The following is a 22173-nucleotide window of genomic DNA, read 5'->3' as shown; positions in this document are numbered from 1 at the left end:
GTCAGCACATTGGATGATGGAGGAAGGGAGAAGCAAAGACTGCTTTTAAAGAAACCAGGGGGCTGGGAACATCCTGTAAGATGCTTGAGAGACCCAGTGCAGTCTGGGGATGCAGGTCAGGCCACCTTGGCAAAGGTGTCCATCCAAGTTGAGTCCCTGTGGCCATTAGGGTGGGGAAGGCTCTCAGGTACTTAGTCCTGAGGGGTTGGAGGTGCTCTGAGAAAGTGCAAAAGCAAAGGTGTGGGTAGCCTGGAAGATGGAGACACAAGCTGCTTGGAGGTGGAATGACAGGGAAGTCCTGCTCAGGTTTTCCAGTAATGCTGATGGTCCCGGAGCCTGCCGGGAAAGCTGTGGCAGAACACAGACTTTGGTTTGACTTTTGGATTCCCGGGCAGCGTGGTTCTCTCGCCTTCAGCATGAACCGTGAGCCAGACCTTCCTGAAAGGACAGTCTATATTTACTCAGTTTACAAACTTTGTAACCTCATCTTCATCTCAGCTGGATGACTCAAACTTCTGGGGAAACCAGAAAAATAGGGAAGTATCCGATTTATTAAGATACCTGGGGCTTTATGACTGACTGCCCTGCAGTTTGGTGGCGCTTCACCCTCCTGGCATGGATTTGCCCCTGTGAGTTGAGCACAGCCAGGAGTGCTCGTTAGTTACCATACACAATGCACCTACAGTACAGCAAGGATGTTGTTGAAGTACCTGGAGGTGCAGACACCTTCCCTTCCTTCAGAGCGGAGGGGCCAAGGTAATGCTTCAATTAAAATGTCAGGAAAGCGTTTTGGAGTGGTAAAAGAAACATTGTTCAGTCCCTCGGAATAGTTGCACAGAGAGATTTTTGTCTGCAGCAGCTGTGTTCTCCGCGATCCTCGTCTGGCTTCGCCTTTACAAGAAGCCTGTGGTATTTCCTTATTATTTAAAGGAACAGGGCGAGTAGCGAAAGTGAAAATGGCTGTATCCCAGCACCCATGCCGTGTCCTCACGCCCGTGAACCCCCGGCCGAGCCGGCTGTCACTTCGCTGGAGATCACGCCGCTTTTGAGAGCCGATGTCGCAGCAGCGCGGTGGGCAGGAGCGGCCGGGGGTGAGCCCATCCCGAGCACCGGGGGGAGCGGGGGTCGCCGCTGGAGGGGTGGGCCGGCTCCCGGGGGCAGCCTGGCCTCCCCGCCCTGCCGCCGGCAGGAAATTTGGGGAGAAGAGAAAGCGCGGGGCGATTATTTCTGCAGGCGAAAGCAGAGGAGTCAGGCCGCCCGGAGGGGCGCCGGGGGCTGGGGCTCTCCGGGGGATTTTCAGGCGGCTCCTGCCCGGTAGTGCCGTGCCCCGGGGGTGCGGGCTTTCCCCCGGCTCCCGGGGGCTGAGCAGACCCCGCCGTCCCGGGGGACGGGGCACCCTCGCCGGCGCGGGGGGCTCAGAGCCGGGGCGGCCGGCCTGGGGGGGGGGTGCAGTGCGGACCGGGGGTCCGGCCGGTCCCGGGGCTCCCTGTTCCCCGGGCGCGGCGCGGCTGCCGCCGGGCGCCATGTGCCGGCCATGCGGGCGGCGCGGCGGCCCGGAGCGGGGCTCCCGCGGTGGGACGGCGGCTCCGCCCCCGGGCCGAGGGGCGCCAGGTGCCGGGGAGTCCCGGGGCGGTGCGTCCCCCTGCCCCGCTCCGCCCCGCCCCGCCCTCTCTTCCCTTCCCACCCCCCGGCGGGCCGGGGGAGCCCAGCGGCGCCCCGGGGCGGCTCCGCAGCCGGCGGGATGTCGTGCGCCGTCCCGGCGGCGGCGGGGGGCAGCGCGCTGCCTCGGAGCGCGGCGGCCGAGGGCAGCCAGCAGGTAAGGGCAGGGCGGGCGGGCACATGGGGCTGAGTCACGCCGGGCAGCGCCGGTTCCCGCTTCTCCCCCCCCTCCCCCGGGCATCGGCCCTTCCCTTCCCTTCCCTTCCCTTCCCTTCCCTTCCCTTCCCGGGAGCGGAGGGTGCCGGTTCTTCCAGGTAGGAGAGCGGGCGGTGCGCGGAAAGTTGCGCTTCTCCGGCACACGCCGCGGTCAGCGGCTGAAAAGCCCCGCCGCCGGCAGGCGGGAGTGGAGCGGGGCTGCTCTGCCGGCAGCCGGTGCGGGCACAGCGGGAGCCCGGCTTTCCTCCTCGCACCTCCGTCTCCCCGTTCGCGCTGGGGCCAGGCAGGTGTAAAACGCTGCCCGTCGGGCAGAGCGGGAGCGCAGGTCCCCTCCGTGGGTGGCTGGGGTGCGCCAGGTTCTCCCATCAGCGGTATAGCGAGGGCCCGCGGGGCTCTGCAGCATCTCTGCCGGCTCCCACCCCTCTGCCTCGGGCCCCACCTGTGCAGCAGGGCAGGGAGATGCGCTGCCCTTTGCAGGCACCTTGCGGTCTGTGGGGCAGCTGCTGTGGAATTGGGAGTATGTGCTCAGCAACCCTTATACACCTGACTTCGGGTGTCTCTGTGTGCCCCTTAAAAATCAGCGAGGTGTTTCTGACTTATGTCTCTTCCAGAGTCATGAAGAAGATGACAGGAAGGTAAGGAGGAGAGAAAAAAATCGAGTTGCTGCACAGAGGAGCCGGAAGAAGCAAACTCAGAAGGCAGATAAACTTCACGAGGTGAATGGGTACTTGATGTTTTACAGGCATGGCTTGGGTACCGAGCGTGGGACTTTACAATAAATGGGACTTGTTAAGCAGATGTGGGCTTGTCCTCACGCTAATCCAGCTCAGAGAGCTGTGGGTGTGAGGCAGAGACAGGCGTGCTGTGGGGTGCCTGGTCGGGAACTGCCGGACATCTGATGCTAATGTTGGATGGTGCAGCTCTGCCATCGGTAACACTGCCAGGGATAGAGAGACGTGGTCCTGTCCTCGCCTCACCTGCCCTCTTCTGCTGTTCCCGTGACCACCCAGTGAACTGGATCACAGGGCTCCTCTGGGCTAAAAAAAACCTGTTTTCTTCTGGGTTAGTGTTAAGCTTGTCACGTTCGCTGTGGCAGTAGATGAATGCTCGCTGCCTTACGAGAAAGAAGGCGATGGAGGAGGAGGGGACCGTGCTGCTTAGTGGCAGCGCTGGCTTAAGTCAATTCTAAAACTGTGGTGTGAGAAAGAAATACCCAGTTGAAAAGGTTTCTTAGGAACTTCAAAACCTCCAAGTGTGAGAGCTCAGTTCAGTTAGCTGTTATACTTGTATGCTCTGATAAGTAACAGTGGGTGTTTCCAAAAAAAACATGAAAGTAACTTATTATTCCAGAAACTCTTAATACTTCTTCTCAATATCACAATGTGGTGTAGTTTTCTCGTGTCCCCAGTGCAAAGGCTGGAGGACAGGAATCCCCTTTCTCTGGTTTTGGATGTTACCTCACACAACAGCGCTCTTGTTGCAGCTGGGGCTGTTGGGGTAAGTGTTAGTTCTTCTGCTGCAATTGTGGCTGAGTCAGTTGTTCAGTTCTGGAGGTTCATCACAGGCTCTACTCTTTCTCAGTGTGGAAGGATCTGCCGATAGTCAGCAGAGGCCAAGAGGGACAGCGTGGGGAGTTTTGGGTTTGGTTTTTCCCAGATCTCATCTGAGTCAGCGCCTGAGAAAGCCAGGTGCAGGGTACTTCTGGAAAGGGGTAACCGCTGGCTTTTGTGGACTCATTTCTGGGCAGAAATGATTTTGTGGAATCGTTTCGTTCTGCAGCCTCTTTGATGTTCCTTCTGGACTTGATCTTCCTCATGCTGGGAATCTTCATTCTCGGGCATGCAGGTTTTCCCAGGTGCAGGCAGATCTGGGTGAATAGTCATTCATTCTTAGCAAGAACAATTTGAGAGTCTCATCCCTGAAAATCGGACAGAGAAATGGGAGAGTAACACTTGCTCCAAAACAAAACCCCATGGGGCCTGGGGCAACAAGAGGTGAGCAGAGCCAGAGTCAGGGGTGGACAACTTTGCTGGAGTTGGCTACAACAATATGGTAAAAGGACTGTGCCTGTTCTGCTCTGTGGTTGAGAGGTGGTGGGTCGTGGAAGGGTGTGAGGGAGAGCAAGGGGATCCAAACTCGTGCAGCAGAGGCAGTGCCAGGCTGCCCAGAGGAGCATTGCATGAGAGACTCTCCCTGCTGCCTGGTAAACAGGCCTTTTAAGGCATGAGTAGGCTTTGAAGTTTGGTCTGAAGCTTTCCCAGGGAGGTGAGATTGAGTGGGTGAGTGTTGAGCCCTAGGCCAGCAGCGAGGTGCAGACACCTGCAGCTTGTCTGTGGGCTGGCTCTGAACCTCTAACTTTCTTCTCTTTGGGATGAGAAATCTTGACAGAAGGGACACTTGAAACATGCAGTTATCAAAAAACGTGACACGCGAGTCTCACATCCGTCACAGACGTACGCTGCAGAGCATCTCAAAACTCCCCTGCAGTTAATAGCAGCTTATTCATTGCCAGAAAACCCTTAGCTCAAAAGCAGCTTGGGTCAGAGATAACCAAGGCAGTGGTCAGGCCTTCTGGTGACAAAGTCAGGTTAGGAACAAGCTGGCATGATGCTCCCCTCCTCCTGCTCTTGAGTTCCCAGGCATCTGAGCAGGTGGCTACAAGCCCTGGCTGGGCTGGAGGAGCCCAGCTGGCACCAGGAGTGTTGTGCTAGGTGTCCGTCTCGGCCAGCACCTGAGTAAATGGCCTTTTCCCGCACTGGCCTGGGGCTGGGGCTGCCCTTTCCTCACCAGCAATGCCAGGCACCTGGTTTTCCCAGCACCTACCTGAGCTCAGTGCTTTAATTTGCTCTGCTGACAGCTGCCCTGCTTGACCCTTCCTAGCAGAGGTGGCCTCGGGCTGGAAGAGGCCACCACAAGGACACAACCTCCCCACAGCCCCACCCCCTGGGCTACTGGGGACCCCCCGAGGGCCAGCAGCACCTTCTGGTCTTCAGGGCCACAAAAGGAGTCATAGTGTGGTCAGGGTACAGGTTGTAAAGCACTTGCTCTGGTCCAGCACCCAGGCTGTGTCTGTCTTTCCTTAGAATTTTGCACATTATAATAAGAAACTGCACAGCTTTTCTACAGTTACATGAATATACTCAAGGTGGAAGCACTGAAAAGAATGTTTTGACTATGACTAGGCTGCTTTTGTTTTTTCCTGCCTCCTTCCAGGAATATGAGTCTCTTGAGCAAGAAAATACCTCCCTGAAAAGAGAAATTGGAAAGCTAACAGATGAAATGAAACACTTGAGTGAAGTGTTGAAGGATCATGAAAAGATCTGTCCACTATTGCACTGCACCATGAACTTTGTGACCGTACCACGGCCCGATGCACTCACCAGCTGCCTGCCAAGATGAGAGCTCTCCTTGATCGCCTTTAAATGTGATGTGTGAAAGTGCCATTAACAGCGGAGATTTGAAGAACTGCCTACTTATGGTGCAGGTCTTCCATTGAAGAGGGCTGGACTTGACCACACAGTTCTTCTCCGTGTTGAAGTGTTATAGTCTTCTGAATCTCAGGAAAACACCAGTACAGAAAATAGACAATTTGAAATGCGACTTCTTGTTTGGTAGAATCTTTGAGCCACGTCTTTGCATTCAGAAATGTCAAAGCGCGGTGCAGCCCACCATCGCGCGATGGAATGTAGACAGGGAAAAGTACCAACCTTGGGCTGGGATGCCTTTCTCCCACACATCCACTGCCAGTAACCCTTTGTCACTTGTCATCCATCTGTATCGCATTCTAGCTGCTGGGGTTTTTTAATCTAAGCAGGTTTGGTTAATAAAAGCGATGTTCTATGTTTACCATGTTCTCCACCTTCTTCAACAATCGATGCCTTTATAACATCTCTACTTTTTCATTACTGGCAAAATCCAAACTCTAATGCTAATCCTCTCGTCAGTTTTATTTGCTTATCTCCTCTTTGTTGGTTCCTCTTTGGAAGTGTGTAACAAATGAGTTTTCCCAGTCTTTATTTCTTTAATAACCCAGATTGTCAGCCCTACTGATTCTTGAAGTGTTTCATATCCTAAAATATGGCTCAGCCAATTTCTAATGATGATTGTCTGCTCTGGGTGGAAGAAAAGCAAAACAGAGTTCTACTGGTTCTACATGTTTTAAAAAGCAGATTTTAAACTTACTGTTTTAATACACCCACTGGAAATTAACAAATCTTGATCCTTCATCTTGCATATTGCTTCTGGTAAATGATATCCATGGATAGAACAAATTGAGTTCAGCTAAGCATTTTGTTCTACGTCCACACTGAAGAACATAATGTTTTCTTTAATTTTTTTTTTTTCCACAAAAAGGAACAATTAAGACAATGTTAGTGAGAAACATGCAAAAGAAAAAGCGTTTACTTTCTCTGAAGATTCTTAGTAGTGTCAAGCTCTAGGAATGTGTATGCTGTAGCCTGGGATCCAGCAAAGAGTATTTTTCTCCCAGTATTTCCCAGTCAAAGAGCACCTTTAGATAGTAAAAAGCTCCACTCCTTTGCCAACTCTCTCATGTCAGCATTTGGATTTTTTTTCAGTTCAACTCTGGGATTAATTTTTCCCCTCACCAGGATTGTAGTAGGTATCAGCAGAATATGATCTGAAATGTCTGAAGGATTTTTTTTTTCTGTTTTAACTTCTTTAGTAGAATGATCACTGCCAAGATAGATTGGGGGAAACTGTGTAGTCAACTTTGCCTTCTAAAAGGCCCTCTCATGCCATCGTCTCAGGCTGGAAACTCAAGATAACAGGCATGAGCTGTTGGCTTCTTTAAAATTTTTTATTCGGTTGTCCCCAAGAGAATTTTCAGCATTTGCAGAAGCTATCTATGGCCTAAATTCAAACTTCAAAATTTCTTATGATCCGGTAGGAACTGAGTCATCCCGCAAAGAAAATCTGGTGCCAATGAAAATGCAAGTTTCAGGACACTTCAAAATATGCATTTGGGATAATGTCCTTGATACAATTCCCTGTGTCACCCTTAAGAAAGGAAGCTATCTTAAGCATCTTCATCCACTCACCTGCATTCCTTCAGGCCGCGGATGCCACTGTGTAATTTGGGCAGGGTAGAGGTGTAATGGAGAAGGAGAAGCATAGTGGAAATGAACAACATTCACTCTGGGAAAATTCATTATACCTTAAGTCAGAGGGAGAGCGAAAGAGGATGTCTCCCATCTCTTAACAAGGTACGTGCAACTGAGCTGAGGCTTGGAATGGAAAGCAGCTAGTTGAGGTCAGGGCTGGTGCAAAAGTGTGGTCTCTCCCACAGAGCCCTGTAGACCCTCAAAAATGAGAGGAAAGAACAACCACCCTGTCCAAGAAAATCCATCCCAGCAGAATCCTTCTAAAGATTTTTGTCTTGCAGATGCTTCAAAAAAGTAGAGATCTAGTTCCCTGTGTAAAATCCTTCTCCTTACATAGTTATTCTTCTAAACATCTGTCTAGAAACTGGCTCCAGCTTAATACTTGGTAGTCCAAGTTCTATTGTACACTCTTCATGAGTAAGCACAATTCTTGTTCTGCAATGCAAGCTTTAGTCCATCGTTTCTGCACTGGAGTTTAGTGGTTTATTAACTGTATAATGCCTATGCAGAGTGTAGAGGGGAAGACAGCTGAATTCACAGCAATGTTGTGTGCTGGCAACACCAGCCTAAGTCCAAGGTTATGCTGCTATTCCTTGGAAGGGCTGGGAGCCCTGCAGGGGCCCTCACTGCCACCAGTTCCTTCCCACAACCACAGGATGTAGCTCCAGCCTGTGCATCATGTCCATGAGTAACAGAGGGCTTGGAACACTCTGGCGCCTAGGCTGCTTCTTCCTCCTTCATCTCTTGCATCACCTTTTCTTTTTTTTTCCCAGCGCTATCTCCAAAGGGCATCATTCTTCCGTTTAACAGATTAACCGAGGCATCTCTCACAAACAGCATATTGTGTGCTTAATGTTCAACGGCAGCTGGGAACCCTAAGCAAAAGAAGTGAGCAAAATGAGTGTCGTAAGCCAAATAAACCCAACATTCTGATACATTTATAGAATTAATGTCATAGCTGAATCATGGGTCAAAAGGGACAATGAACTGTTAAAGCACAGGCTTATGTATCCCTAAGCAAATGGTACACATAGAGACTGATTGCTCTCTTTGCAGGAGCTGTTAATAAGGATATTGATTTACAGAGAGTTTCAAAACCCAAAGTGTGTTCTGGAGCCTGGGATAATTGTTACATGAATAGGGAACCAGAAAGGAGAACAGAAAGGAAAAGGCCCATTTGTTAAGGAAGCAACAGAAAGTTCTTTTTCAAATCCAAACCTCTCCTTTTGCTGCAGGGTATTACACCATCACAAAAAATGTTTCCTACATAAGAATTGCTAACCACCACTTGATGTATTCTAGCTTCAGAAAGCTTCCAGTTACTTTGACTTGTTCCCTACAAATGTGGTCTGTGTTAGATCCACATGATTTTCAGATGCAGGTATATAGGGAAGATCTTTTCTATGTTCGGTTGGTGGTTCCTGTGAGGAGCACTGTGAATTGCAGTCTTGTTCGTGGATGCGTAATGTAGATGAGGGTTGCCAAGAAAGCTGGATTTTGCCTCTTAGGTTCACAATGAAGGTTACAGTTTGGCTAGATTTGGTCAGTGTGGGTTTCCTTTTTGTATTTTCTGTGACTTTAATGAAGAAGCAAAATGCTCAGTGCAAATTTACCCACAGATAAAAGTATTCATTCCGGGAGCAGACAGGGTCCAATTCAGCTATTTGTCTATTCATTTCTTTCAGTTGTTGTTAGTCCAGATTTAAATTGATCATATTTTGAAAAGATAATTTTAACCTTCAAAGGTAAAAAAATTAACCGAAAGACAAAGTCAAGCTTCCCAAAACTGCTAGTGTGAGTATAACAGAGATCAACTATTATACCTCAAGAGAGCTGATAGAAAGTCTTGCTCCTTCCCACAGATGTTTTACATTCATGTCTGTGAGCATTTGTAAGTCTTCATGTACTCATCCAGCATCTTGCTGAAAAGACACCTTTTAAAAAACATATTTTAAACAGCCTGTTTACAGACTTTCTGTTCTTTTCCCTGGTACCTTTTGCTGTCGTCTACTGCTCCTTCTGTAATACCTGCTGATATCATCCACATTTGGTGTTTTGTATTCTCACCGTTCTACTTCAAATGCCACTTTCCATCTTCCTGTTTCCTTCTGTTCCTATGTAGCTTGGTGACAACATCACTTGATGTTATTGGTATTAGAGGACCAAGGCTAATCTGTAGGAGCATATAGAAATTGAACTTCACTGGTACACCCTGTATATGATTAAAGGCTTTCATGTGTGGCTGGTTTTGTCAGTTGAATATTGAGGAAAGTGTCTGTGCAATCTTTTAAAATGTACTTAAAAGTGACGTAACCTTTACTCTAGCCTATAAAACCCATACTGTTTCCTGTCCATAGATGAACGCTTTGCTGCATGGCATTTGGGGTTTCCATCTGTGAATCAGTCTAGAATTTCTGCCTCAGTGAAAGTGATAGATAAAACAACCATTTTAAAAAAATCCCTTTTCTCTTCTTCCCATAAGTGCAGTGATATAATTCCTGTCACAGGAAGGAAGCATGTCTGATAAGGAGGAGAATAGGTGGGCTTATTTACTGTTACAAAGACTACTGTTTCTCTCTTTATAGGAGGGTAGGAGTTTTCTGTTTGTAAACCCTGGGTTACTGTCAAGTGGTCACTGGAGAAACATTTTGCAAGTACATACGGCATGTGGTTTGGGCACACAGCCACAAGGGAGTGGAAGAATTTGGATTAATTCTTTGCAGAAACATGGATTTTACATTGATTTCACTAGAAGCAGAAACAGTCCTACAGCCGCCTCAGAGGACATGTAGCACTATGCTCACTAACTTGAGTAATATTTAACCCAAGAGTAACTACAGACTAACTTGAAGTGGGTAGTTCTAAATAAGGAAACCCCAGTAACAATCATCCCTGGGATTGCGTGCTCCTTTTCTAGTACTCATTCAGGTTTTTTCCTAGATAGCTCCTATGGAAAAAATCCATAAGAATAGAGTAGGAATTTCTTCTCCCACTATAGAATTTGTAAACCATGGCGTCAAATGTAAGGGCTTGACTACTCTGGAAATAGCTGGCATAGTTTTTGCAAATAATCTGTTCTCTACTAGTTATGTGTTTGGTCTGCTCTAGGAGAATCATTATAGCTCTCTTTAGAAGTGGATAAGCTAAACCACAAAGGACTGTCTTGGTATAGAATGAAAGCATTCATTTGAGGAGTTAGTACTGAATGACTACTGTGCTTCAATTTCACACCTTATCTCATCCTCAAGCATCTTCTTCATGTAGCCAAATAGAAAATGATATCTCTAATAGGTGTGTTTGTTTTAAATCTGCATTAGAAGAGGTTTTATTGTATGTGCTTAGTAAGCTTTATAGACTGCCGATACAGCTTGCTGCACTTACCCAGGTACTGTCCATTTAAGTCTACCACAGACCACTGCCCTCAGAACTCAGTTCTAGATAGATGTCTCCAATCAATAGAAGAACTTTCTCCTTTTAACTGACTTCCAATGAACTTGTTGTCACGTTTTCATTACTCTAAATTATTTAAATGTCAAAACTCTTGAGATTCTAAGCAAGGGTCATAAGTAATCTGTCTTGGGATAAGCAAACTCTTAGGATTCGTCTTCCCATTGTAAAGCAAATTTTGAGAATACTAACTGTTATCTGTCTTAGATAAAATAATTGAGGATAAGCAATAAGCAACAAGACTCTGCTTAAATATTTGATGTAATGCCATACAAGATACAATTTCTTCATCTGGAGATGACGTGAAATAGTCCAAGAATTGAAAAATAAACAGATAAATAGCTGAATGAAAATGGCAATAGTTTGTTTTGAAAACGGAGCCATCAGGCTAAAGAAATGTTTATAATTGGAGGTCATGGAGGATTGGTTGTAGACCACTCGTTTGGTATCTTTGGTAAGGACTTTGGATATAAAGGAACTGTTAGTACAGAAGGAGATTGAAATATCATGAAACTGCATGAGCTTGCAGAAGAGAATAGAAATGCCATGATAATTAATCATAGAATCATAGAACAGCCTAGGTTGGAAGGGACCTTAAAAGATCATCTGGTCCTACGTTTTGTGGGAAAGGGGACCTAGATGAGATTATCTAGCACCCTGTCACAATGCAAAGTATACAATCACAAACTTGAAAAACTATTAACAAGAATTTCTGTCACAAGGTGAAGACTCATCAATCGGAAATTACAATGGACTGAACAAGCAAAGGCATATTACTCAGTAACTGATGCTGAGGCACCAATGCAGTGGGGAAAAAAAGACGTTAAATAGGAACTTCGATGTGTAGAAATGGGGTTATTTCTTTATTTGTGTATTTCTGTTCTTAAAGAGAGAAGCCTCAATGTAATTATGCAAGGGCCTGGCAAAACCTCATCTGGAATTCTGCATGCATTTCTGCTCAACCATGATAAAGAAAGATGAACCAAAGCTAGTACAGGTACATGGAAGGGCTACTAAGAAGATTAGGGGAATGAGATATCTGGTTTTTTGAGACTTCATTTTGGACAAATAAAGGCTGAGAAGTGGTAGGATCACTGTCTATGTAATTGCAGTGGAGTAAAGACCATGCAAGGGAAAGAGCTATCGTAGATAAGAAATAATGTTAGTAGGAAAGTAAATAAGTATAATTTGTATGTATTTTTGAGCTATATATGTGAAGAAGTTTCTACCTGTCAGAAGGAAGATGCTTGGGAATAGCCTTTCAACAGGAATGGTACTATGTGAGCAATTTTGTAGGTAGGCATGCATGCACGCAACCTGCTTAGTTTTAGGATGAAGCTTGATTATTTGATGTGAGACAAATTGAATATACTGGTGATCCAAAATATTTCCTCCTGTCCTATGTCCTTATTCTCTTTGGGGGAGGCTTGCAATTCATCTTTAAAAGCAAGATGGTCTTAAAACAAGCAAATCAAAACAAATAAAAGCAACCTTCTGAAGTCCTTGAATCTCACACTATTATCAGAAGCTCATTTGGGCAGGAGAGCTAACACAGCTGTAACATTTTGTGAGAGGCAGAGTCTCTTATCAGACTGAAAGCTTTGATAACATCCAGGTAAGGAAAGAGCAGAAAACAAAGGGATTTCTTTTTTTTCTAAATGCCTGCCATTGAACCATGGTACGTTCCCAGAAAAATCAGAAAACTGTTCAGAGAAACAGAAACAAAATCTATCAGGAATTTGGGGAATTTCCCAAACTGTTTAGTTGTTTATTTTAAAAGCTGAGTTACTCCAACTTTGCAAATACGCATTTTACAGAGGATTGCAGGCAATTTTTGTTTCTCTTACACGCAGTTCATTGATTAAATATATAAACAGGATGTCTTTAAGAGCAGAAGGTTTTAAAACAGGATTTGATACTAAGCAAGAGATCTGCTAGTTCCCTTTTAGCTATTTGAGTTTCATCTTTGCTTATCAGAGCTGTTTTAGGGTACAGTAATTTCCAAGTGCACTATTGGGTTGCGAGGTAAATAATCTCTAGAGATGAATATTTTTTCTTTCTTTTTTACTGTAAATGACAATAGTACATAGGCTAGAAATTTCCCTTGTAAATTCTGGTCATCCCATTTGTTTGCTAAGTTCCAGTATGGACTCAGGACCTATTCTGTCAGTGCACTGAGAGGTTACGCACCCTTGCTCATGCCTTTCTAGGGGTAGGTGATCCATCTGCTGTGTTTAAGGACTTGATTAATGGCCAAGAGTCATCAAATTTGAAAGAGACTTTTGATCATACAGGTGAAGACATTGATGACAACAACTTATGTATTGTTTATGTAAGCACAGAAGTCCCTTTTTCCAGGTGAATAAAATGCTGAGGGAGCTTGCTTTGGTTTGAACCTTTGTCCCGCTGGTAGGCACTCCTGTGTCTACCAGCACTTCTCCTGTCTGGAGTTTCAGATAACTCAGGGAGTCTTGAGCAGTCTGTGAGATCAGCCCACGCAGAGCAGCTTGCAGCAGGGACAGAATACAATTCAAGCAGAAGAGTATGAACGGGGATATGGGTGATTGAGAGCTGTAATATAAAGTTACATGACTACTCAGGCTTTTTATGACCAATTCTAAATGATGCTCACGTGTGAACACATCTGTATTTTTACCATCATGTTAAGAAACTATGTGATCAAGACTTTTCCCCCATAAATTATTAGATTATCATCTTTTTATGTCAATTTGATTGATATATTACAAAATTCAAAATATTCTATTTAATTCATATGAAAACCAATTCCTACGGTTTTCATTAATTGGTTTTCCATCATTATTTGTTTCCATTTATTTTCCCTACATTTCCAACTACAAATTCAGGAAACAATGTACAATTGTGGATAACTACTTTGAATTTAAGTTATAGACTTTATAACTACTGGGGAAAAATGAAATTATTTTACTTTTATGTACCAGCTATCTACATTCAAAAGAAAAAATAGATTATGTGTTTTCAATTTCGCTTTTATCGCAATATGTGACATCAGATGCAAACTTCAAGAACATACTGTTACAAATGACAACACAAGGATATTAAACCGTTGCCTTATTTCTTAATAAAAATCCTGTTACGTAGTCTGCATACTTGTTTAATACCTAAACAGTAGAGTTTCAAGAGCAGTAATTCAGTTAATGAATGCATATTAAAAATGAGTGAGAAAGCAATAATCTATCCCAAGTCAATACAGTCTCTACTTCTTTGCTTAGAAACATTCCAATTTCCCTAATAATAATATTATAATAGTAATAATGACTTTTTTCTTTCTTTTTTTTTATTTTTTTTGCATTATTCTATACATTTTCAAAATATTGTTTAATTAAGAAATGCTCTTCTTTCAGGGCCATCATGCTTTGCAAGGTACGTTGCTGTTGATCATTTATCAGGTAAAATTTATCTCTTTCCAGCGCCATCTGCCCATTTTACCTACTAAGAATATGAGTTCTTCAAGGCAAAGGATTTGTTGCAATGAGTAGCCAATTCAGGGAAATGTTCCAGTACTTTCCCAGTCTTTCCATGCACTGATACACTTGAACAAAACTCCTCTACTATTACTCATGCTTTGTTATGCAATAATGTCAGTTGTGGGAACATCAGGCTGTATCATGTGGCCTGAAATGGTCGGTTCCGTGCCTCATGGGTTGAGGCTTCCTAATAATTCAGTGATGCTTTCCAAAGCCACTTATATTTTCATCAGCCATATGCCCTGCCCTGTGACTGCTAATCTCTTGTACACTTTGATTTTAGTTTTTCTTACCGGCCCCTCACAATGCATAGAATCTGTTCATACTTGGCTCAGTTGGGACGTTTGAACCGTAATCATTCAGTGTGATTTTGCTTTTACTTTACTGAAATATTTTCTTATCTACACTAGAACTATGTCAGTGTTACACACGTGTATAGTGAATATCTCCTCAGTTTAACTCTGCTCTTACTTGGGGCCCCTTCACCACTAAGTTTGGTGAGACTGCCATCAGCCACACGGCACCCAAAAGGCAGACCATGGAACATGGCAGACCACGTACAGTGATTACTACCTGTTTAAAAAACGTGGCGGTTTTGCAGCACATTCAAGAAACTCTGAGCATCCACATGGTGGTCTGTATAGGCAGAATCTACTGCTCCATGAAAGGAGCGTAGCCTGAGTGGTTATGCCTTAATGTGAGAAATGAAAAACAGAATTTTCTGCTTCAGGGTTCCTTTTTGTAGTTTAGCAGCTAGATTCCTGCATTATATCTGTTCTCTCTAAAATGGTTTGATAACACGCTCTGTTTGCCAGCACAATATTAAATGGTCCCCAGCCACTGTTTTAACTCACTTGTCATGTTTTCTACACTATACCTCACTTCGTAATTACTGCCTCCCATTGCCAAATAATTCATGCCCTCCAGAAGGCCCTGTTTAAGACTGAGTAATAAAATACTGAGAGATTAATATTCAGTTGATGACAGATCATTTAATGCAACTCTTACCAAAACTCTCCAGTGTCTAGGAAATTGGCAGAATACTGCTGATGGTTGCTTTCTGATGTCATTCAATTAGCAACCAAGGGTTAGTTCTCTGAGGTTATTCTCTGGAGTTTAATGGAGCAGATTTCTTTTTAATCTTCAGTCCTCTCAGGGAATGGTATGAGGTGAGGTTAATTCATGTATATTTGGCATGAAAGTGGATCTTCTAAGATTGCAAACCAAGACTTGCATTACAGTTTCAGCACTGTAGTTAGTAAATCTAAATATTTTCATTTAATTGTGTGCTGATACTCCCAGTGAGAGTACAAGAGCTTTGCATGCACGGATCCATATTCAGGTTCTGAACTTGCATGTTACAGTCTAGATTTTCTCAAAATCTTATGGGAAATGCGCTGCATATGTTGCCAAGCCCTTGGACGATTTTCCTTACTGGCTTCAAACGCGTAGTCCCAACAACTTAACTAATATGATAAAACATCACACTTGTTTCTTTCCCTACACCCACCCTTTATGCCATCTTGGCAATACAAAGGAATTTTAAAATCGGTGTGGATGACATTTCTCTAATTTACAAGCTGATTTCAGTAGGGGTGTTCATGTGGGTACATTCCAGCTGAGTAAGAGCACTGGTAAATCGGCTCTGGTAAATTTAGCAGCCACAGTTTTTACTGCATGGATATCACTCTGTTCCTCTGCCATTGCTTACCAGAACTGAGAGAAGGAGACATGCCCCTGCTTAACCTACTTCAGTTCTCACTCAAATGCCTTGGTTCCTTTGAAAGGCCACTGATGCTTTAAGGTAAGACATTGCAGTATGCTTATTTGTGTTTTACTACTGATGGAGTCAAAGAGTGAGAAGTTTTGGTTTTAAACTTGTGAGAAGTGATGGTGTGAAACCTGCTCTTCCCCACCCTGAAGTCAGTGGGATTTGTCATCAGGGACTGCCTTTCTGCCAGGGTTTCAGAACCAAGGTGCTCAGTTCCTACTGAGCGTGGGAAGGGAAAGGATCCTACTGATCAAGGGAAAGGGTAGAGAATTCAGACATCCAGAGGAAAAAATGAACTTTGGTTGCTTCTGAAATCCACATAGGCTAGAATTTCATGCCATATTAGCACTGTTTGAGTATATTTGCAGGATGTATGGATGTGTAAAAGCAGTAACAGGAAGATTAGGTACACGGTTTTCTGGGTGGCAACATCAGCTGAAGTAGGTCTTATACCTGCTCACGCCCACCCATCTCCTGTACTGCTGCCCTCTCTGTGGTACCAGCACATCGCTTATGGGCTGCATAATAAACCCGGTCAGTTTACTGTAGCTGGTTGAAAAGTAATCTTGTTTGAAAAAGGGCCCTTTTTTTATGAGCGTCAGTTGCCTGATCCTGGTCACAGAATGGCTTGACAAACAGCAGGAATGGCACAGCTGAAAGAGGGGAGCTTGCCATGACAGAGAGACAGAAGTAAAGGCAGGGGAATGCCTTGGATTTGTAGGTTGTGCTTGCTACCTGTGAGAAACTGGACGTAACGCTACCAAACACTTGTGACATGAACCCTTTCACCCTCATTTGGCATCCAACATTTGTATACATAAACAGCACAGATTATCTGCCATTTGGTAGCTGCATACATAGCTGGCTTGTTAACATGCTTTAGTAATAGCTGAACTCGGACATTAATAGGCTTTTGTGATGCTATCACTCATTTCCTGCATTGACCACTTTCATGCAGATGAAGAAGACAAGCTGGTTACTCAGAACTATGTTCTTAATGGTCATAATTTCTCTGGAACTTTAGTGATTCAGATGTAATAATCTGAAAATATTCCTCTCCTTCTCCACTGTCCTTTGGGACCAAACAACATTGGAAGAATTAATGACTGTGTTCAAAGTTTTCTGTGATGAGAATGATGAGGTTTTGATTTTGTATATGGAGGTATTCTTTCTGGTAGTATCTTCTTTGGTATTTTGTGAACCTGTAGTGTCATGCTTGTCTTTATTTTTTTAAGAAATTCATGCCTTCAAGAGAAGGACTTAAGTGATAAATCATTTTCATCTCTATCCTGATACTTGCTAAAGCAGTACTGGTTGATACCCAGTAAGAGATTACTTGTCATAATTGGTCTTAGCATTTCAAAACCCTAAACTAAGCCTTCGCAGCAATATGAGCACGATATGCCCAGTTTGAATCCCATGAATCAGGCAAGATAGGCAGTCCATCCATACATCAGTTCATTCTGTGAAAAGGTTTGCCATCACCAATAAAATGGAATAAGGTCATTTGGAAGTGAATGTAGTTCTTGTAGTTTCCTCATACTGTTTTTATTACAGAAAGAGTTGAAAAATATACAGTAGCGGAAAAATGCCTTACACAGCATCTGATGTACATAACAGTGGCTCCCAAGCAATGAAGCAGGACTCCCAGACGAGATGTGAGTCTATGACGTGCAGGAATATGCTCCCCAGGACTCCCGTGGGAGCTACAAAACATTAACCATTTTCTTAGGTGAGGTTTAGCTCCCCAAAAGGCCACTCAGAACACTACGCATTCTTACTGAATCGTGTACTTTTCTCCTACATATCCCATAGTTCAGTTCTTTCTGATTTTCCCAGTGATAATCATGTAACAAATTAAAGCAGTTGGCTAGTATCGATTCCTTTACGACTTGCCCTTCATAGTATTGGTTAAGGGTTTGGAACAATCACATGAAAAGTGGTGCCCAGGAATCCTTCCTGAATTTACACGAAACTCACTGCCTTGGGGGAGAAGGCTTTGGGTGGTCAGCTCCTGAATGCCAGTTATTGTTGCTGAGTAGGCATGATCAGTACTGTCCAGGATTTATGTAGCTCTCTAAGATGACTCCAAGCATTGACTGCAGGAGCAGTGAATGCAGTGCTGGCTAGATTGGACAAGCAGCTGTAAAATACTAAAAGCAAGCCTTAAGATAAAGCTGATTAAAAGAGAAATTGCACCTGATATAAAATATGCTCTGCTTCCAGTTGAGAGAGAATGATTTGGGGTAATGTTTTTCCAAAAGTGCTTACCCATTGTGTTAGTGAGTTTACATACCTGCTTTTAAAAAGCAGTTACACATTCCTTTGCTTAGCATTTCAAAGACAGTGTGGCTTAAGTTGTGGGGGCCATTCCTGTCAAGATGACCTTGGAAATGTCTGTTACCACCTTTGTGCCAGCAGTTAGCAGTTCTATAGCAAAATCAGGAAAGCAGATTATTCTTGTTCACTAATGATCAAACTATTCCTTGAGGTCCCTCCCTGTCTTTGTATTGAAGTGGCTAGAGAGCTTACCTGATTTGTTATACGTATTCTCTTCTGGGTTATTTACTTTTTAGATCACTGTAACTTCTTGCTCTCTATATACCTGAGAGCATATGTATGTGGTACAACACAGTGTGCAATAAATGACATAACTCAGGATGGGAAGCAATGCAGATGGATTGGCGGGATGGGATAGTTGGCTTTGCTGAGTAGCAGAACTAATTGTTCGGGTTCTTGTTATTCCAGGCTACATTGGCACAGTGCTGATGGGGAAACCGTGTGACTTTGCAGCATTTTCACCTTTGCGTGACTTCAGCAAGACTACTGTGCCGCAATCCTCTTGTGCTATAAAAGCCAATGCTTGCTAAAATGGCCATCCCATTTGGGGGATTTGAGTTAGCGCTTCTGCGTGCGCTCCGAGGATGCATGTCAACGGTGTCGGCTCAGGGTTCTTCAACAGCTGTCTGTAACTGTGTCCACTGCTTTTCTGAGGTGTTTGAACAGAGCAGTAGCTGCGTGTATATGATCTGAAATGCTCGGTATGGCACAAAAGGCTATGGTATCTTACCCGTGTGGTGGAACAGGCTCAGTGGACATAAATGTTAACTCTGTCGCCGCCCTCATCTTTATGTTCTGCTCTCTCCTAAAGGCAGCTATACCTGAAAGCCAGCAGAAAATCCCAGTGACTGAATTTCGTTAGTCACGAAATACGGTCTATAAATTGCCTTCAGGGACTCTCCATCCAGCCAACCAGCAGGGCCTGAATTTTCATTTACAGGATCTGGGCTTGCCGAAAGGCGGGGAAGTCCCTGCTCGTACCATCAGCCCGCGCGGGCTGGAGGTGCCTGGAAGTGACACGCTCCCTGCGGCTGCTGACACCGACCCACTCCCACCAGCCTTCCCCGGGCCGGGATTTGGACACGGGCCTCGGGGAAAGCACAGCCGAACGCTGTCCCGGGTCACCGGGCCGGCCTACCCCGCGGCAGGCGGGCGGGCGGGCAGCCGCCACCGCGCCTCCAACGCCGCTCGCCCCTCAGGGCCGCCCGCGCTCCCAACGGCCGCCCTGCCCTCCCAACGGCCGCCCCGCTGCGGGGGCCGCCCCTTCCCCTCAGCGACCGGCGGGCGGGGAAGGGACCCACCGGAGAGGTGGCGTGAGCCCCGCCGAACGTGCCTCAGAGGCGGGGGAGAGGGCCTTTCCAGCACCCCCGCGGCGGTAGGGCCCGGCCTGGCCGCTCGGCGGCCCTGTGCGCCTCTCCGTTCCGCCGCCGGAGAAGCCGCCCGGCCGAGGTTAACCGGGGCCGCAGCGTCCCCTAGCGGCGACTCCCCCGCCCGGGCCCGGCGGCCGGCAGAAAGTGAAAGCCTTTCAATTAAAGTCGAGAGTTTCGGGATTACGATGAAGAACCCGATGCTCGCCCAGGCGTCCCTTCCCGGTGCGGCAGGGGAGGAGAGCTCCGGGGAGGCCCCGGCCCCGCAGGCCAACCGCCTGGACCCCTCAGTGGAGGGGGCTCGGCACCTCCCTGAGGTGCGGGATTTGGGCCAAAGCAGCTTAAGTGTTTTTGGTTTTTTTTTATCGTTAGATAAAAATAGAAAGTATATAAACCACTTTCCAGCCTGCACAGTTCAGTTTATGACTTTTGGGAATGTGTTGAGCTTTAACGATCTGCTTCTGACGATGCCTCCCAGCCTGCCGAAAGCTGCCAAAACCAGCACTGTTCTAAGAGAATAATCATCGTTCCCACAGAAATTCCAGCAGCCTTGGAGTGACAAGTCTGAGTATCTGCTTAATGTTGGCTTGCCATTAAAGAGCCAAACTCTGTATAGCTTACTACATGCAATGCTGTTTCAAATTAACCGAAATAGAAGAATCACATCAAGATGATGCAAGATGGACTCATATTTTAATGCAAGAAATATGTAAAGGTCTTGCACAAGCCATGCATGATAACTGCATCTCTTTGGCACCGGTATGTGTACGTCTCATTTGCTGACACAGTGCTGAGTTAATCTAAGAAGCAAAACACTAATGTTCCAAAGAATTACGCTGGTTGTTTGGAGGATGGGACAGAAAACGGAAAGGATACACTTGGATATTAAGTGTTGACTCACTGTCTTACCTTCAGTCAGTGGGGGAGAAGGAATGGAGCTGCTCCGAGCAAAGTGCATTTGAAGGCTTGTTTCACTTCTGCTTGGTGTTGCCTTCTATTCAGACAGCAAGTATCTGGTTACTGCCTTTGAGCTGTTCGCAGGAGCTGGTCTGGGGATGGTTTGATTGAGAAACACATACTGGAAATACCACATTTCATAGAAGGAAACGGTGAATAGAAACCCTGCGTTTGAGCTCTATCATATTTCTCGCTATCTGTACTAGAAATGAAATGTTCCACAGCTTTGTGAGTCAGTGTTGTGCTACTCATAGCATGCTCGCAGTTCATGTTGAAGCAGTGGAAGTGCTATGCATGTGTGTGAATTAAATGCTCTCTGTATGAGCTAGGCATTTCTGGGTTTGAGTGATCAAATTATGTACAAGAATAAGGCAGCTCATTAGAGAACTAGTAAGACGAGATTGCAAGAATTGAATTTTGCCTTTTGTTGTACCTGTTGGAATTGGCCATCAGTTTCATTCATGCTGAAGTCTGTGTTACTAGGGGCAGAAACCATCATTATTCATGTTTCCTATGAAAAGAACCATTTGCAGGTTATGTTCTTCCCCCCTAATTGTCCACAGTCCCTAATATTTATTTTCATTATCTTCCTTCCTGTGGATGGTGACTCTTTTCCTTAGATGTCGAGATGCAAGAAACTGTCATCTTCCACAGGATGCGTTTGCTGATTTATGATTTATCAGAAGTGAGCGTATTGCAGGGAAATCCTCTCTCAGAATCATCTTCTGGGAATGTTAATTTCTGAGAGAGAGCTGAAATAATTTTTCTTTCTTTTTATATTTTTACCTTGCATTTTGTCTGCAGATTATGTTGCTGTTTCTCTCTGTTCCTATTTAAAAAAACAGATGGATATATTTTCCTCTGCCTTAAATAGTCTCATTGCTTTTTGGCAGTTTCCTATGTTTACCAGCTTGGGGTTGTAGGATATAAACCCCAGAGCCAAATTTCAGGATTTTTGTATCATTCTACCCAGTAAGTATTGCTGGCACGCGCCCTGCAAGGGATGTTTGCAATCATTTACCCTGTTTTTTACTCTGGTAAAATAATTTTCTGTGTTTTGCTCTATTAAGTAAACGGAGATTCATGGCAAAGAGAATCCTCTTACCTCTCTTTATGAAGAAATGTCTACCTCTGAGCTTTTTATGGAAAATGAATCCAGATTTTCTGAAATGACTGTTCACTTTCAGTCTATGATTTTGGCTCTCTAGTTACCTGTGTAACCATCTAAAAACTTACAGGCAGGAAAAAGTTTCTGATATATATTAGCAAGAGAATTATACCTACCTATGGGAAATGAACTGAACCAAAGACTCTCCAGATTAAAGTCCAATTTGGTGAGAATTTGTTTGAAGGCTGAGGGGCATAACTTTGCCTTAGTTTGTTTCTTAGCAGACTGATGAAAGATGAAGCTTTCTCTCTGTTCTAAGGCTTAAGAAGCTGACCTCGAGCTCAGTGAGCTGCTTGCTCCTTCCGAAGCCCTACATTACAGGGGTTTGTTTGCCCATGTTCAGCGGGAACAGTTACATAGTGGTCACAGTTTACTGAAAATTAAAGCTGGTATCGTAAGACAATAGCAATAGGTGGTGGGTTTTTTAGTACCACGAGTTTGAAACACTCTTTGCTTATGGCGCTGTTTTGTTTTGTTTTTATTAAGGGATTTTATTTTTTCTGTTTAAAAACAAAGCAGTTCTCACTCTTAGTAATGAAATGGTCCACTTTATGAGAATGTGTGGAATACTGTAGATCTCCCAGCAAGTTTCATGAGTTGGACTTCCCTTCCATGTCAA

The 22173-nt window shown here is 44.9% G+C and overlaps 1 protein-coding gene across 2 annotated transcripts; it reads left to right on the top strand.

The window, feature by feature from the left end:
- The first annotated feature begins 919 nt into the window (after window positions 1-919).
- On the top strand, window positions 920-7934 carry BATF3 (basic leucine zipper ATF-like transcription factor 3). Of its 2 annotated transcripts, none has more exons than XM_074166172.1 (3): window positions 920-1091; window positions 2487-2591; window positions 5089-7934. In XM_074166172.1, exons 1-3 carry the CDS (start codon window positions 1056-1058, stop codon window positions 5272-5274), a joined length of 327 nt encoding a protein of 108 aa, XP_074022273.1. In that variant the 5' UTR covers window positions 920-1055; the 3' UTR covers window positions 5275-7934. The 2 variants fall into 2 exon arrangements, with proteins under 2 accessions (XP_074022273.1, XP_074022264.1); XM_074166163.1 differs by lacking the exon at window positions 920-1091 and adding an exon at window positions 1742-1816 and having other exon boundaries at window positions 5089-5720.
- The last annotated feature ends 14239 nt before the right edge of the window (window positions 7935-22173 follow it).

This window comes from Numenius arquata, chromosome 2, assembly GCF_964106895.1.
Source record: "Numenius arquata chromosome 2, bNumArq3.hap1.1, whole genome shotgun sequence".
NCBI lineage: Eukaryota > Metazoa > Chordata > Aves > Charadriiformes > Scolopacidae > Numenius > Numenius arquata.
Note: the sequence above shows the minus strand (reverse complement) of the source record. Positions and strands in the feature narration are given on the sequence as shown.

Coding starts and splice junctions, on each gene's coding strand:
- BATF3 (XM_074166163.1), top strand. CDS start 1,742: ATGTCGTGCGCCGTCCCGGCGGCGGCGGGGGGCAGCGCGCTGCCTCGG. Junction 1,817..2,486: donor CGGCCGAGGGCAGCCAGCAG/GTAAGGGCAGGG, acceptor TGTCTCTTCCAG/AGTCATGAAGAAGATGACAG. Junction 2,592..5,088: donor AGGCAGATAAACTTCACGAG/GTGAATGGGTAC, acceptor GCCTCCTTCCAG/GAATATGAGTCTCTTGAGCA.